The sequence below is a fragment of the Sander lucioperca genome, chromosome 9, assembly GCF_008315115.2.
Source record: "Sander lucioperca isolate FBNREF2018 chromosome 9, SLUC_FBN_1.2, whole genome shotgun sequence".
Taxonomy (NCBI): Eukaryota; Metazoa; Chordata; class Actinopteri; order Perciformes; family Percidae; genus Sander; species Sander lucioperca.
In genome coordinates this window covers 34,375,531-34,390,861 of record NC_050181.1, presented here as the reverse complement: position 1 = coordinate 34,390,861, position 15,331 = coordinate 34,375,531, and the positions used below count along the sequence as shown (strand labels likewise).

Here is a 15,331-nt window from a genome sequence, read left to right as displayed (position 1 = left end):
CATGTTGATGTGCTTCTGGATGTCTAACTTTAGATGGTAAACATGTTCCCACGGTCTCCAAGATTTATTGCCCACCCACAGCTGGTGTGCTTGCCCTTAGGACTTGATTTCACAAGGCCTCAACTGAATGAATAGACTATGTTTTGTTCATTATTTGAGCTAGCCAATTTGTCAATTATTTCTTTATATTCGTAGGCTCTTAATTTCCTAATATTCACTTTACAGTAGGCCTATAGCCCAACACTATCTATCTATCTATCTATCTATTGTATGTCTGTCTGTCTGTCTATTTATGATGGAATTACATTTTACTGGAATTGTAACTTCAACTTATATTAATCCATGTGTTTGTATTTTCTTCTCCAGCTGCTGTCAACACGGACCCCTCCGTCCTGGGTAAATACAGAGCCGGGTTCAGCGAGTGTGTAGGGGAGGTCACCCGTTTCTTGTCCACGTGTGAAGGGGTGAACACAGAGGTGAGGACTCATCTCCTCAGCCACCTGGCAGCCTGCGTGAGCCAAATCAACGCCGTGAACTTCTACACACCTCACCCAGGTGCACTGAGACTCGGGCAGACCGGTACACAGATTCCAGCCGCCTCCGCTCCGCTGATGCCTTGCAAAAGTGCCTCAGCGATGCACGCCTCCTCAGAAGCTCTGAAGCTGTACGGTGGCTTCCAGGTTGTGCCAACACCGGATGGACAGTTTGCTTTTCTTGTTCCCAGTGCAGCTCTCATGCCTCTGGGTGCACAAAACAGCCATCGCGTGTCACCTGTTGCACCTCCGGTCACCTCAGACTCTGTGTGGAGACCATGGTAGGAAATCACCTCAAATGGGGAAAAGGACTATCACACAATAAAACACATTTTTGTACATTTTGTAAATGTTTTCAAAACCTACTTGAGAGGGATGTTTACACACGTTTGTGTTTTTTTATATGGACATTAAGAGATATTCTTGACCTCATTGCTCGCTGTGATTTTCTCTGTTTTTTTATACAACACATTTGCCTCAGGAGGTCACGAAAATCCTTAACAAAGCTCTTAAAAAGCACTGTATTTCTTTGAGATTAATAAAATGTTTCTATGTTTACTACAATGTTTGCTGCAATGGCGTCTTTGTCATGTCTCCTCCCTCAAAACCCCCATCAGGTTGCCATGGTGATGTCCATTCATTTAGCCTGTGCTACCTTTAAAGAAATGCTGTATAGGTTACATTTTGACTTTATCTCAGACCTCTGGAAAGTCTTTTCAATTAACATCCCTTGTACAGCAGCCGTTTAAATATACAAGTACAAGTATACATCCTGTGTGCCTTGGACACATGTGATCATCCCCTTTGAAGTGACAGGGAAACCTGCTTTCTGGCTGGAAGTACAAATACCTCTCAAATGAGCTAAGGAACCTAAGAGGTTGTGTTGAGGCCAGGAGGCGTGCTGTCAGCGCAGGGCGGAGGGTGGGGCAGGCTCCTGCCAGATGGGAAATCATACTGAAATAGATAGGATGTGATCAAGAAGCTCGAGACAGGGCTAAATGAAGACCAGACTAAATAAGATACTGGTATTACTTTTTTAGGTGTTGTCCCTGCATTATCTGCCTCCAGAAGAGCAATAACTGATATTCTGAAATTCAATTCAATTTTATTTATAGTGTAAAATCATAACAGAAGTTATCTCAGGACACTTTACAGATAAAGTAGGTCTAGACCACACTCTTATTTACAGAGACCCAAAAATCCTTCCCCCCCAGGACCCCCCCAAGAGCAAGCATTTTGTGTGACAACGGCAAAGCAAAACTTTAAACAGGCAGAAACCTCGGACAGACCCTGATTCTTGGTGGGCTGCCATCTGCCGCTGCCGGTTGGGACACAGAGACACACTGACACAGATATACAGAAATATGATTCATAATAATTATGGCAATTGGTATGATGAAGCGTGGCAATAGTAACAATAAAGATAATGGGACTATGACTAGAAATAATAGCAGTGCAGGGTGTAGCAGGGCGTCGAGCAGGACCACGGCAGCAGATTCAGGTGCCACCCCAATCCAAGGTCTGTGAATCCGATATAATTTGATTATGTGTGTGTATATGTATAAGTGTGTTTTTGCACAATAGCTTATTAGCAGCAGCCCTGCAGAGCCAGTCCACTCGTTGTCCATTTAGTGGACAGTTGAAGAGCTGACAGTCCCAGCGTGCGTCCTGAGCGTGGTGCTCACACAGCAGGCCTCAAGCAGAGCGTGACCAGAGGTCACAGGTGCCCCTCATTCACACTGCAAAGACAACGCAGCTCCAACCGCATGTTGCCCTAAATCTGGCAACTCATCAATAGACCTGGCAGCCCATCACCAGAAGACAGGGCCGTCCTTTGACAGCATCAAACGGTAGCACCTCCAGAGGCAAAAACGCTCACACAATCCTTGACTTTAGCTTGTTCCTGGTTTAATATTCATGGAATTTAAGGGATTATAACCCATTGTACCTCAATCGTTCTTGTTTCTGAGTACTGAGAAACAGGTGCACAATATTCTGCACCCATGAGTGAATACTGTTTGTATGTGGGAACCTATTAAGGAGCAAATACTAAAGATTGTTTTTAATTCTTTAAAAGGAGGAATCCTTTTAAAGGAATCCGTGTGAATGTGAATCAAATCATCTCTCGGTCACTCTAAAAGTTGTTAAAACTCCTCACTTTGTGCAAATGATACAGTCAATTAAGTTTACATCTCTGTTTTGGCACAGCCGAGAGAAGACTGGCAGTAAGGAGGACTAAAAGACAAAAATAAGAGCTCCCCCTCCTATCAGAGTATCCTTTGAGAAGACCCTGAACATAAAAACAAAGACGGGCCCCTCAGTGGCTCAATGGCTCCTCTCTTTGTGACCCTCTCCATCATCATAAAGGGCCTTCCCCTTGTTTATCCAGGAAGAGGTTTAATGGCTGGGAGGGGGGAGAGGACCATGCTGTCACTTTCACCATACTAAAGAAGGCTTATTGTTTCCCACTCCCAAAGGTCCTGCTCTTAAAGGCTTTTTGAGAACTCCTCAGGCCAGGGTGTTCAGATAAGAGGAGCAGTAAAGTGCTGACAGGTTGCTCCTACACCTATATGTGTTGGAGAACCTGGAGTGGTTTTGATGGAGGAGCTTCAACAGATGACAGCCACTCTTGAGGAAATGTGCAGTGTTTACCGGTGTTGGTCCCCTCTTCCCATCTTTTGTCTAATTGTATCTTATTCCTCCCCCTGTCCCTCCCATATCAAAACCCCAGTTTGATGCAGTATTTTCTCAAACATAAAGCAGAGCATAGTAAACATTAAAGCAGGGTAGGGCCTGCCCCTTCGCTGTGCTCCATGATTGATGGCCTCCCCTCACAAACACAGTGACAGGTTCCCCGCTTGTAGAGAACGTCCCTCCCCCGACACTCACCGGAAACCCTCACCGCCTCTGCCTCTGCGAGTGAATTGGCGTAGTATTGTTCTTAGGGTTGTTATGGTGCTTGATGGGGGTTGAAGTAGTCAGTGGTGGTTCACATCAAGGCTAATGAATGGATTATGCACTCGATATCTATGGTGAATGAACAACACTCTTTGTCCCTTCACTCCGATTCATCCCTTTTTGATTTAGCTGGTTGTTTTTGAAAAACTCAACAACATAGTGGTGGAAGTGCAGCTTCCGGGGAGGGAATTTAGTATCAGCTTGACACATTAACACTGGAAGTGGAAAATTTATCACTTTGGACCCACACAAAGTGATGATTGTGTGACTATTAAAACCGAGTAACTCTGGTTCTACATCACAAGTCAGCACATCTTCAGAGGAGATGTTGAACGTCGGAGAGGGGGGAGTGGAGGTCTTGTTTTCACTTTCACTTTTTTTGGCTTGGCTATCTGACACACCATGTGTGAGACATGACTGAGCCAACCTGACAGAGTTTAGAAGAATTAGAGCATGCTGAAAGGATCATTCTAGTTTATTACAACTTGGGTCTCACTTTTATGGGTGTGACATGAATCTGTCATACCCACGTGCTTCAAGAAGTCCACAATCATTCCTGTGCCCAAGAAAACAAGACCAGCCTGTCAAGGATTACATCTGCTCCTCACTACCCAGCACAGTGGACCCATTACAGTCTGCCTACCGTCCCAACCGATTAACTGAAGACACCATAGCACACATCCTCCACACCACGCTATCTCACCCAGAAGAGAAAGAAAGCTATATATGTGAGATTGCTGTTCATTGACTACAGTTCAGCGTTTAACACCATAGTTCCCTCCAGGCTCGTCACAAAGCTCAAGGACCTGGGATTAACCCCTCACTGTGCATGTGGATCCTTGACTTCCTGACCCCAGGTGGTAAGGGTGGGTGGACACACCTCTTCCACCCTCATCATTAACACCGGAGCACCCCAGGGCTGTGTTCTGAAACCCCTGCTACTCCCTGTACTCCCTGTACACACACACACACACACAGCCAGACTGTGTAGCCACTTTCGACTCCAACACCATCATCAAGCTTGCTGACAACACAGCTGTGGTGGGCCTGATCACAGACAATAATGAAAAGGCCTACCTGAAAGAAGACCTGCTGGTGTTAGGTACAGTGCCTTGGACCAAAAAAGGTGCCATTACCATAATTTAGCAGTTGCATGACATGATCATCACGTCTTGGATATATTTATATATATTTTTTTTTAAAGATTATTTTTGGGGCATTTTTAAGCCTTTATTTATAGAGAACAGCTGAAGACATGAAAGGGGAGAGAGAGGGGAAATGACATGTAGCAAAGGGCCGCAGGTCGGAGTCGAACTAGCGGCTGCTGCGTCAAGGGGTAAACCTCTACATATGGGCGCCTGCTCTACCAGGTGAGCTACCCAACCACCTGGATATATTTATATTTACACATATATCTTGTAGGGGTGACCCTGAATAGTCGACTATTCTTTCTAAGGAGTCTGATTCCACTGCCAATCTCACAGTCGAATCGTGTCTGAAAATGTGGTCATGAATCAAATTTCCATTCGGCCAAATGTCTGATTTTACATATAATTGCTTGGTTTTTCCCAATAAATCATGAAATATATCCTGTTTTGGTATACATATCAGTCTAATGTATCAACCTTATAATAATACTTGTATTAACAATTAGAAGAGGGTACTCATGTAGACAAAAATCAGAAGTGCCGGCTCAGTACCGGTGAGTACTGGCCCATTTAAGGCGCTGGTGAGGACAACAACCTACTTGGGAATGTCTGCAAGACTAAAGAAGAAATAGGAAAGGATACGCCCCGTTAATATCAACGGGTCCTGAGTGGATAGGGTGATAGCCCTTGGTACCTTGGTGTCCAGACCTTGGGGTCTGACCTGACCTGGGCGCTGCCTACTGACTCAGTGGTGAGAGAAATTCCGGTTATTCCCTCAAATACTGAGGAATTTCTACCCCTCCGTCATCGATAGAGCAACCTGACAGGGAACATCACTGCCTGGCACCGAACAGGATCGCAAGGCCCTGCAGAGAAAGGATTGTTCAAGGTGGTGCCCTACCCTGCCTAAAGGATATTTACACCAGGCGTTGCAAGAAAAAGGCTAGGAGAGTCAATAAAGATCCAAAGCACCTGGGTATCAGCCTTTTCTCCCTGTTGAGGTTGGGTAGGAAAGTCAAAGTTCCTCAACCATAGCTCAATTTATGTTAATTTGTAGTAGGCTATAAGTATGTCAATATTATGAAATGTGTTCTTGCAATTGAATGTATGTATTTGCTTTAAATGTTAAATACATTGTTAAATTAAATTATCTTCACTTGTGTAACATAAGTGCTCACTAGTGTAAAGGGAGAAGAAGGATGTGAGACATCTCCTTAGAACTGTGGGTAGTTGTTCTCTCCATGTTTTCTCTTTATCTATTGCCACACGATCAACACATGCTCATTCATCAATGTAGGTGTGTGTGGTTCTGAAATTATATAAAAATACAGAGTAAATACATGCTTTATATAACTAGATTACAAATAAACTCAAATACTAAATTAAATAAAAAGCATTCAATACATCTGTTTCAATAACTTGGATAATTGTTGGCATATGAGCTAACATGTTAAGAAAGACACAGACCTACACAGACTGGTTAAGAAGGCCAGCTCTATCCTGGGATGCCCTCTTCATTCTAGTAGAGGTGGTGGGAGAAAGGAGGATGATGGCCAGAAATCATCCCTGATGGAGAACATGTCCAACCCCATGCAGGACACTCTAAGCAGCTCTGTCCGTGACAGGATGCTTCACCCCTGGTGTGAAGGAGAGAGATGCAGGTCCTTCCTTCCTGCTGCTGTCAGACTTTACAGTCAACTCACTCAAGTGCAATATTAATGTTTTCTTAAACTGTGCAATATCAATATTTCCTCTGTGCAATACTGTGTATTCAACCTTTTAGTCAGTTTACTTATTATATTTTGCTTTCACTGCGTGCTGCTTTATTATTAACATATTTATTACTATGTCTTTCTTTTAACTGATGTCTCTTATTGAACGTCCCCCTTAGCTGATATTGCAAATTTCCTCACCGTGGGACTCATAAAGGATTATTTAACTTTATAAAGGATAATTTAAATCCAGTATACATTTAAATACACTCATGCTGCCATCTACTGGTGAGAGGGTGAACACTAAAAATCAACTAACAGTACTATGCATCTATTTTATGCAGTATGCACACACAGTCATTACTTAGGTTAAACTATATTACGAACTGTATTGTACTAATGTACTCATTAATAAAAAAAAACTTGGCTGCTGTGTACATGGATACATGCACACTATTAAACCGTATGTAGCCTTATCAACTACTGTTGCTAAAATAGCCTACTTCCATCGTCAAGATCTATCTATCTATCTATCTATCTATCTATCTATCTATCTATCTACCTGAAGAAACTGGTGGAAACACAGAAAATCACAATTAATCACAGATGCAAATTGACTCATATTCAGCTGATGTTGCTAATTAGTTGTATGGTGTGTCAGCTATTTTTTTTAAAGGTCTGATCACTTTTATTCGTGAATTTTCACAACAATCACAAAAACTGCAAAAATGTTTTGTATTTTGGCTATAGAGACGAGACACGTTTTTGTACCAGGCTGCAAACATGTTTATATATCTATGTCACACAAAGAATACTACTTATCCCGGTGTGGCCTGGTATATAAAACGTGCTCACCTTTTGTCTTTTAAAATCAGTCCGCTCCCAACCAAATAGTTTTGCTTTTATTTGTCTTTAAATTAGCTTTTGACTTTGATTGTTTTTCAAACTTCATGACAAATGTACCCTCCACATTTGTATATAACTCACCCGACACAAGATAAGGTATTTTGGTATGAAAACCTGCATTCACCTGCGATCAAGTGCCCTGCATCATAAATACATGTCTGGGATTGACAAACCAACCCGTTTTAAAATCGGTTGAAAATTCAGCGAGAAATGGTTATTTTAATAGTGGATAGACATTCCGCTTCGATAGGCATTAGGAGAACAAACTAAAAATATTGTTTACAGTCTAGGAGGCACAGCTACTCCGTCCAAATATGGCGGCCGCTGACGTATCGCTCCAATGAACAGCAGCGGCCAATGCGGTATCCACATCCGACCCCGCTCCCTCGGACTGCTCTGTGATACAAAACCAGCATCCCTGTCCAGTACTGCGCCATCGCCAGTGACGTTAGGTTAGCCCGGTGGTTAGAAGCTAGCCCGCTGCTCAGGGCATTTAGTACCCCTGAATCGCTTGTGCTCAAAAAAAAAAGGACGATCTAAAGTAACATATTTGACCGATTTTACCGAAAGCAAGACATTTTACTCGTAAAGGTCGCGGTGAGTATTTTGTTCCCAGACATTTTTCATTTTTCCTTCCTTTTTCTTTTCTTTTTTTGGATTTTTTTTTTTTCGACGATGCTTTTTCTATTTTGCGAGTGGACAGAACATAATGTGCTAAGCTAACTCTCGGAGACGCTCACCAGCCCTCAAAAACACGAACGCTGCTGTTCGTGGTTTCTAGAAACACGGACGCTTCGGATGCATCTTAGCTGCAGCTTCATCCATTTTGTGTAGCTTTGTTTTTGTAGCGTTTATTGTAAAGACCCTTCCTTGATGGGACTGATTTTGTTTTTTGGCATGCTTCTCTGCCAGCCCCACAGCTATGTTAGCGCTAGCTAGCTAGCTAGCTAACAACGTCAGATGCTCCCTTGGGTTTTGTAGTCGCAGCTTCACCCCGATCCATGGTTGATTACAGATTATCGACTTCAGATTGATCAGAATTTTGCAGGTTTTGTTTTTTGCAAGCAGAGGAACTGAGCTGATTGCGGTGTATTTTTTAAGGCTTTTCGATTGGTGGTTGGCTAACGTTAGCCATGCTAGCCGGCTTTGAGCCCCGAGGCTAGCGCAGGGCCTGTGTTTCACATTGAAGCCTGGTGGGGGCGCTGTCGGTGTCCAGGCGGGTGTGTTGTGGATGGGTTTGGTAATTTTTGATAATCCTCAGATTTTGCTTTTCTGGCTCAGTTTGTTTTTTTTGAGTAGTAGATTTTTCCCCCGTGTTTTTGTTTTTGCCTCCCTTGATGAAGAAGTGTTTTTTTTTTTCCTTCTGATTTTGGAAGTTTTGGACTGCCCGTGGGCTCAGTTTTAACGTTACAAATACACATTTTATTAATTAAACGTTTGTTGATCTGAATTGAGTATTATGGCTGTTTATGTGTATCAAAATCAACGCACGCCTTCACATTCACATTCACTCCTAGGCCGCAGCGCAAGTACACCCATAATTCTCATGTGGTATATTCATTAGAGACAAGCCAATGAGTAAAACCTAGTTTAGTCTACATTAAGTGGAACGTACTAATTCAAAAAACATGGTGGTCTTATAAGATCTTGCATAAAGTTATTCTACATCCCATCGTCTATCACATTACTTGGTGCTAATACTGAACTCTCTATTATCCCTGAAAGTCTGTCTAAATATATTCTACTTTGTTAACTCAAGTATTTTGTTATTGTGTTAATAATAACTGATGATACTTCATGCATTAGAAGTTTATTATAGTTAAACTGATATTCCCTCTCATGTTTGAGTGACATAAATGAGGACAACCCATGTTTAGACTATAAATTGGCAAAACTACATATTATTATTATTATATTCTTATATATTCTTATATTCATATCTGTCAAGCCAACACAGTTGATTGTTATTAATGACACCTCAGTAATTTTTTGTCTAAACGTGAAAATGCCTTTGATAAGTTCCCATGAGTTGTCGGTTTAAAATTTAATAGACGACATTAAGGTTTTTAAGGTATATTTATAGCAAGTTGATCCTCTGCTGACATCACTCTGTAAAAGGGCTTCACCTCCACTGCTTATATAGTACAAACTCCTTTCTACAACCGTGTTTAATAAGGGCTGAACAAACAGCATATGTGGAGCAACTAGGGCCTACCCAAATCCACTTTTCTGCACAGTTAATACGAATGTAATGGTTTTGTCAGGTTTAGACCAGGTTTTGGTTTTGTTTCTGTAAAACTTGGATGTGTAATGTGTGTGACGTACTTCTCTCAGCTTGTGTTTTACTAGCATTAGATATCACACTCAAACATGCATTCGGTTCGGGTTGTAATCCACAAAGTGGCTGGTTGTAATGGGATTTTCTTGGAGACACTTGGGTTGATGTATTTAGTTTAGTTTTTAGAGGTGTATTACTGTGTTTGCCTCATCACTAAACTCCTGTACACACTCCAACCAGGTAAGACTTGGTGCAAGGTAACAGTGCTGAGCTTGACTGAGGTGTGTTTTCTGTCACCTCAGTATAAATCGCGAGGGGCGAAGGTTCGAGACACCAGCCCAAACTGAACCCAGCCCACAGTGTCAAACATCAGACAGACGACAGCCCTGCACACAGACGCTATGGAGTGAGTGATGAATGTCCGACCCCCCCCCTGTCATCCAGGGGCGGACGGTTTCTGTTGATGCCACTACTGTTTTCACATTTGCTCTATCAGGGCTCACTTCCCGTCTCCAAATTCACACAAGGCTCTGGGCTTCACTGAGTACTCACATACTCTCTTGTGTCTATTAGAATAATGGTGAATGGTGAATATAAATACATCTGGTTTTGTTGGTACTGTTCACACTGGGATACACCCATCCTTTTTGTTCTGTGTGAAATACAGTTTATTGATAAAATAGAGCGTGATATCAGATTATCAAAATATCTTGGTGTAGCCTAAATGGTGTCCTCTACTGGTCTTAAAAGGCGCATTACAGCTAATTGATAGTTTTGTGGACCTATTAGGGTTGCTCGATTATGGGAAAAAAATATCACGATTATTTCGGTCAATATTGAAATCACGATAATTTAATACAATTACTCGTTGACTTCTGGAAAGATATTGCAATTATTGAACTTAAAAACTGGAAAAAAGTGAAATAAATCAACAGTATAAAAACACATACAACTGTGACCTTTGCCTTAATACTTTTCCTATTGAAACTTTATTTTTTCATTCAGAACACAAGAGAAAATAAGTTTACTCGCAAAACATAACGAGCTAAATAATTGTTTTTCTCGATTATTCTGTTTTTGTGATCATTGGGAGCCGAAATCATAATCACGATTACATTTTGATTAATTGCACAGCCCTAGAACACGTAACGTTTCCTGCTGAGTGAGACTAACAGTAATTGTTTCTGCCTGCTTCACCATCATTATAACCCCCCCCCCACTAATCCCCAGAAACAAAATCACTCACCCCTAATATAGTACTCGCTGTATGAAAGCACCAGCAGACTTGCCCAACATTTCAGTAAATTAATACTGTGTCACCCACCTCTAAACTCCAAACTCTAAAAGAGTAGGCCTACCTCGCAGCTCTGGAAAATTAGACTTCCCAGCACATGTCATTGGAAATATAATTTTGACAAGCCCCAAGTCTTGTGATAAGCTCTGTAATATACCTGTCCCTGCGATACGATATTATACTTTCCCCAAAGGAAAACTTTGTCAACATCAGTTTTATCTAAAAAGATCAATTTCTCACTAGAAAAAAAAAAAAATCTGATCTAGTAAATCTCTCATCTAGTAAACTGAAAAAGAAGTTAAATTCTCACGTGCAACTTATATAATCAAAGATCGATACTTGCTGTCTGTGTATCGATAATGTAAATATCGCCATACTATGTTGTATCGATCCCACACCCATATCACTCAGGCAGAGGTTAAGGATGGTTACCTTTAGTTGAACTAAGCGTCCTTACAAGTACACTTGGCCATTAATCACTGTCTTGGAACTCCTTGAAAAGGGTGTCAGACGTTTTGTCAGTTTAAAAAAAACAAAACAAAAAACAGCTGAGGAATGTGTCTTTATTCCTCGAGGTTCTCCATCCTCGTACACGTAAACATCATGTGGAACATACTGGTGGGGGTTATTTGTGTCAAAATTGTAATATAGGGGAATTTAGCAATTATGTCATCTCTTCACAACACATGACTAACTATGGTTCTGTGTCGCCCGTATTATTGAGTGTTTGAAATGAGTCGTACGTCACGTCAGCGCTCACCTAAAAGTCCTTGAATATAATGTCCAGTAGCAGGAGTTATTCAATGCATTTAAATCAGGCTAATGTTTAACCATCTCCATAGTGATACTACTAATTTTACAGGTTTAAATATAATACTGTGTGGTATGAAAAAATACTATTGTAGTCACTTAAAAAATGTGCTGATGTTAAAAACTGTCTGGCTTAAAGGTTAGTAGTTAAGTTTTTGGCAAATGCAGCAATGCAGATTTTCTTTACAGGACTAAAATTCATAATTCAGTGAAAAAGTGCCATTTTGGTGCCAGTACTATGAGCCCACAAACTGTCTGCTCAGCATGTTATAGTGAGTTTGTTCCAGGCCTTAAATGTGGATGCTTATTATGCTAGTTGGTTTGTGTGAGTATGTGGTGCCAATTGAGAAATTAATTTCCCATGATTCTGGCTTATTTTTAGACTGCTAGGGAATTGGTGGCCATAGAATGAGAAGGGAATAATATTATGCAGCTACACTTTAAGCAAGTAGTCATTTCAAAGCCTTACATTTAGGACAGGTTTGGACACGTCTCCTGTTGATACAAAAAGGCTCAATCTATAATGTCCGGCGGTTTCCTCCTTTTTCTCATTAGCACTTGTCTGTTTTGATTTAAATATTTTTAATTTCCCAGGAAGGCCTGCTGAACATGTACACACCACAGCTGGGGGGTGGCGGTGGGGCTCTCCAGTGTTTGACCCAACGACAGCATAATAGTATAGTTCAGAGGGCTGACAGTTGCTCGTCCTGCCACTAACTCTGGGACTTGTGTGTCTATGTGTATCTTCCTGCTCAGTCGTTCACCCACCACCGCCAGCCTGATGGCCGCCAGCAACGTCACCAACAAGACGGACCCACGCTCCCTCAACTCCCGGGTCTTCATCGGCAACCTCAACACCCTGCTGGTCACCAAGGGCGATGTCGAGGCCATCTTCTCCAAATACGGCAAGATCGTGGGCTGCTCCATCCACAAAGGCTACGCCTTCGTCCAGTTCGCCAACGAGAGGAACGCCCGATCTGCCGTCGACGGCGAGGACGGGAGGATGATTGTCGGACAAGTGCTTGGTAAGGATTCAGGGACACTTAAAGATTTTTTTTTCCATGACTGCACTTTTAAAAGTAGTCTATATCAACGACGTTTCATTTCCGGGATTGCTCCGGCGCCACCAGAAATTCCGCTGGATGGCCCTCGTTTTCTGCCGGATGTGTTGGCATTTTAAACTCCGGTGGATTTCTGAGGACTATGGTTAACTGCTCCTCAGATCTCTGCAGGGTAAATCCAGACAGCTAGCTAGACTATCTGTCCAATCTGAGTTTTTTTTGTTGCACGACTAAAACAACTTTTGAACATACACACGTTCCAACAAAACAAGTTCCTTCCTGAGACTATTTTGCAGCAGCACCGTGGCTCCGTCTGGTGCTTAGCACCGCCCAAGATGATTGTGATTGGTTTAAAGAAATGCCAATAAACCAGAGCATGTTTTTCTCCCATCCCGGAATGCTGGGTGGACTCGCCAGACCCTCCTCCGCAGCACTGTCACACCAAGCTCAATCTTTCAAGGCTGCAGCTCTGAAATGTTTGCCGAATTTCTGGTGCACTTTTACCCAAATTTTGTTTTTGTTGCGACCTCCTGCGAGGTTAAAGATACAGACAGGTTGTAAGAGAAAACAAAATTCAGCTTTGAATCGTGTGTCTGATCTGATTTTTACCACACATTTTTACCAAAATTATTATGCAAATTATATTTTACACTGATTTTCCTAAATAGTCGATGCAAATGACAATGCAAATAATTTTCAAGTCACCAAGTAGGGTATAAGTCGAATTCAAACTGTTTCTGCTTGTAAGGAGAGAAACTCATGGTGTGGCCCCCATCCTCCCCTGACCTCAACCCTATTAAGAACCTTTGGAGCATCCTCAAGCAAAAGATCTATGAGGGTGGGAGGCAGTTCGCATCAAAACAGCAGCTCTGGGAGGCCATTCTGACGTCTGCAAAGAAATTCAAGCAGAAACTCCATAAACTCACAAGTTCAATGGATGCAAGAACTGTGAAGGTGATACCAAAGAAGGGCTCCTATGTTAACATGTAACTTGTCCTGTTAAGATGGGTTTGATTGAAATAGCTTTTGATTTCAGTAAATATGACCTCCTAATGCTGCAAATTCAGCAAATGACCATTTTCAGTTCTTTACAACCTATAAAATGCTTTGAAACTCTGTTGTGCATAATGTGGAACAGTGCATTTTGAGTTTTTTTTTTTTTTTTTTATTTTAAAAAAAATACTGTTTTCATTGTGTGGTTTGTTCAATGAAATTCGACTTATACCCTAACAGTTGGTGTCTTGAGAATTATACTAACTGTCATTTGCATCGACTATTTAGGAAAATCAGTATCAGTAATAATTTGGAACACAATGTAGTTTCTTTCGATAATCATTTTTAAAATCCAATCCAAAGGTAAATGTTGTTCAGATTTTGTAAACAGTCTGGCAGTTAAGAGGGACTGACTCTGCAGTCCTCGGCATCACTCTGTCATTGATCTGGGATCTGTTTTTTTTCCTCTCCCTTAGACATCAACCTGGCCGGAGAACCCAAACCACACAGGTCAAAAACAGGCAAACGCTCGGCTGGAGACATGTACAGGTCAGTCCCTTACGCTACAGCTGTTACACTTCTCGAGAAAGAATGCCACAGATGAAGGTGGCATGAAAAAAAGCCAAAGTATCGTAAATAAGACTTGAGAAAACAGACTTTGGTAACGAATGAATGCCATCTCTTTCTCCATATTTCCTCACATGGACTCTTCTTTTTCTTCCTGAACAGCAGTTCCTCGTTTGAACTCGACTATGACTTTCAGAGGGATTATTACGACCGGTGAGTAAAAGGGTTCCCTTTGTCTCTCAGTTTGAAAGAAACAAATGTGCATACAAATAAGTGTTTGAACGCTGAAAGTAACCTTGAATGCTACTTACTCTTACTTAGTCTGTAATAGGTGTCACGTTTATCCGATACAGTATTTGCCTCTTTTTAATGAATCTGTTAATTCCCACCACCCAAGGAGAGAGAGAATAAAAAAAGAAATAATTGGTTCTGTGTTTGATACCAGAATGTACTCGTACCCGTCCCGTGTGCCCGCTCCCCCTCCCCCCCCCTTGTCCCGTGCCGTGATCCCGTCCAAGCGGCCACGGGTCAGCCTGAGCGGAGGAAGCAGCCGGCGAACCAAGAGCAGCTTCACCTCTTCCTCCAAGAGGACTTCCTCCTCCAGAACCAGTAAGATCATCCCGAGCTTTATCAACCCCTTAGGGGGGGGAGGGAGGTAGCAAAAACTAACTGGGTGCTGCACAGTTGTCATTTTTACAAAGTATTTTTTATATTACTAAAAACTTTGACAGGATACAAGCTAGCATTAAACAATTAGCATTAAATTATTTAGAAGCTACGCTGAACACACACACACACACACACAATGAAGTTTTGATAATCAATTGTTATTTGTAATCAATTATCAAACCAACTCGGGCATTAGCTGGTTTCAGTTTCTAGAATGTGGAAGTACTTCCTGCTTCTCTGGATTTTATCATGTCTAAAATTAGCTGCAATTTATTAATTGTTAATTGACAGAAAACTAACCAGCAATTTTGATAATGGAGTAAATGTTTAGTCGGGTTAGCTAGAAATTCTCTGGTTCTACAGCGTCTCAATGTGAGGATTTGCTGCCGGACTCCTCGGTCA

General features: G+C 41.8%; 2 protein-coding genes across 7 annotated transcripts in view; both read left to right on the top strand.

Moving 5' to 3' along the window:
• LOC116048845 (transcription factor HES-1-B-like) overlaps nucleotides 1-1,097 on the top strand; it is a 2,035-nt gene extending 938 nt beyond the window's left edge. Inside the window, exon 4 of the mRNA XM_031298117.2 lies at nucleotides 367-1,097. Within this exon, the coding sequence (XP_031153977.1) occupies nucleotides 367-818 (452 nt within the window). The 3' untranslated portion in view covers nucleotides 819-1,097. The remainder of the gene's footprint in view (nucleotides 1-366) is intronic.
• Nucleotides 1,098-7,610: 6,513 nt separating this feature from the next.
• LOC116048837 (heterogeneous nuclear ribonucleoprotein C) overlaps nucleotides 7,611-15,331 on the top strand; it is a 31,016-nt gene continuing 23,295 nt past the window's right edge. For 4 of the 6 annotated variants that reach the window (XM_036005001.1, XM_036005002.1, XM_031298105.2 and 1 more), the window contains exons 1-6: nucleotides 7,611-7,854; nucleotides 9,838-9,941; nucleotides 12,396-12,664; nucleotides 14,170-14,242; nucleotides 14,423-14,473; nucleotides 14,706-14,869. In XM_036005001.1, the coding sequence (XP_035860894.1) occupies nucleotides 9,937-9,941; nucleotides 12,396-12,664; nucleotides 14,170-14,242; nucleotides 14,423-14,473; nucleotides 14,706-14,869 (562 nt within the window). In that variant the 5' untranslated portion in view covers nucleotides 7,611-7,854; nucleotides 9,838-9,936. The remainder of the gene's footprint in view (nucleotides 7,855-9,837; nucleotides 9,942-12,395; nucleotides 12,665-14,169; nucleotides 14,243-14,422; nucleotides 14,474-14,705; nucleotides 14,870-15,331) is intronic. The other 2 variants (XM_031298106.2, XM_031298107.2) reach the window with 2 other exon arrangements.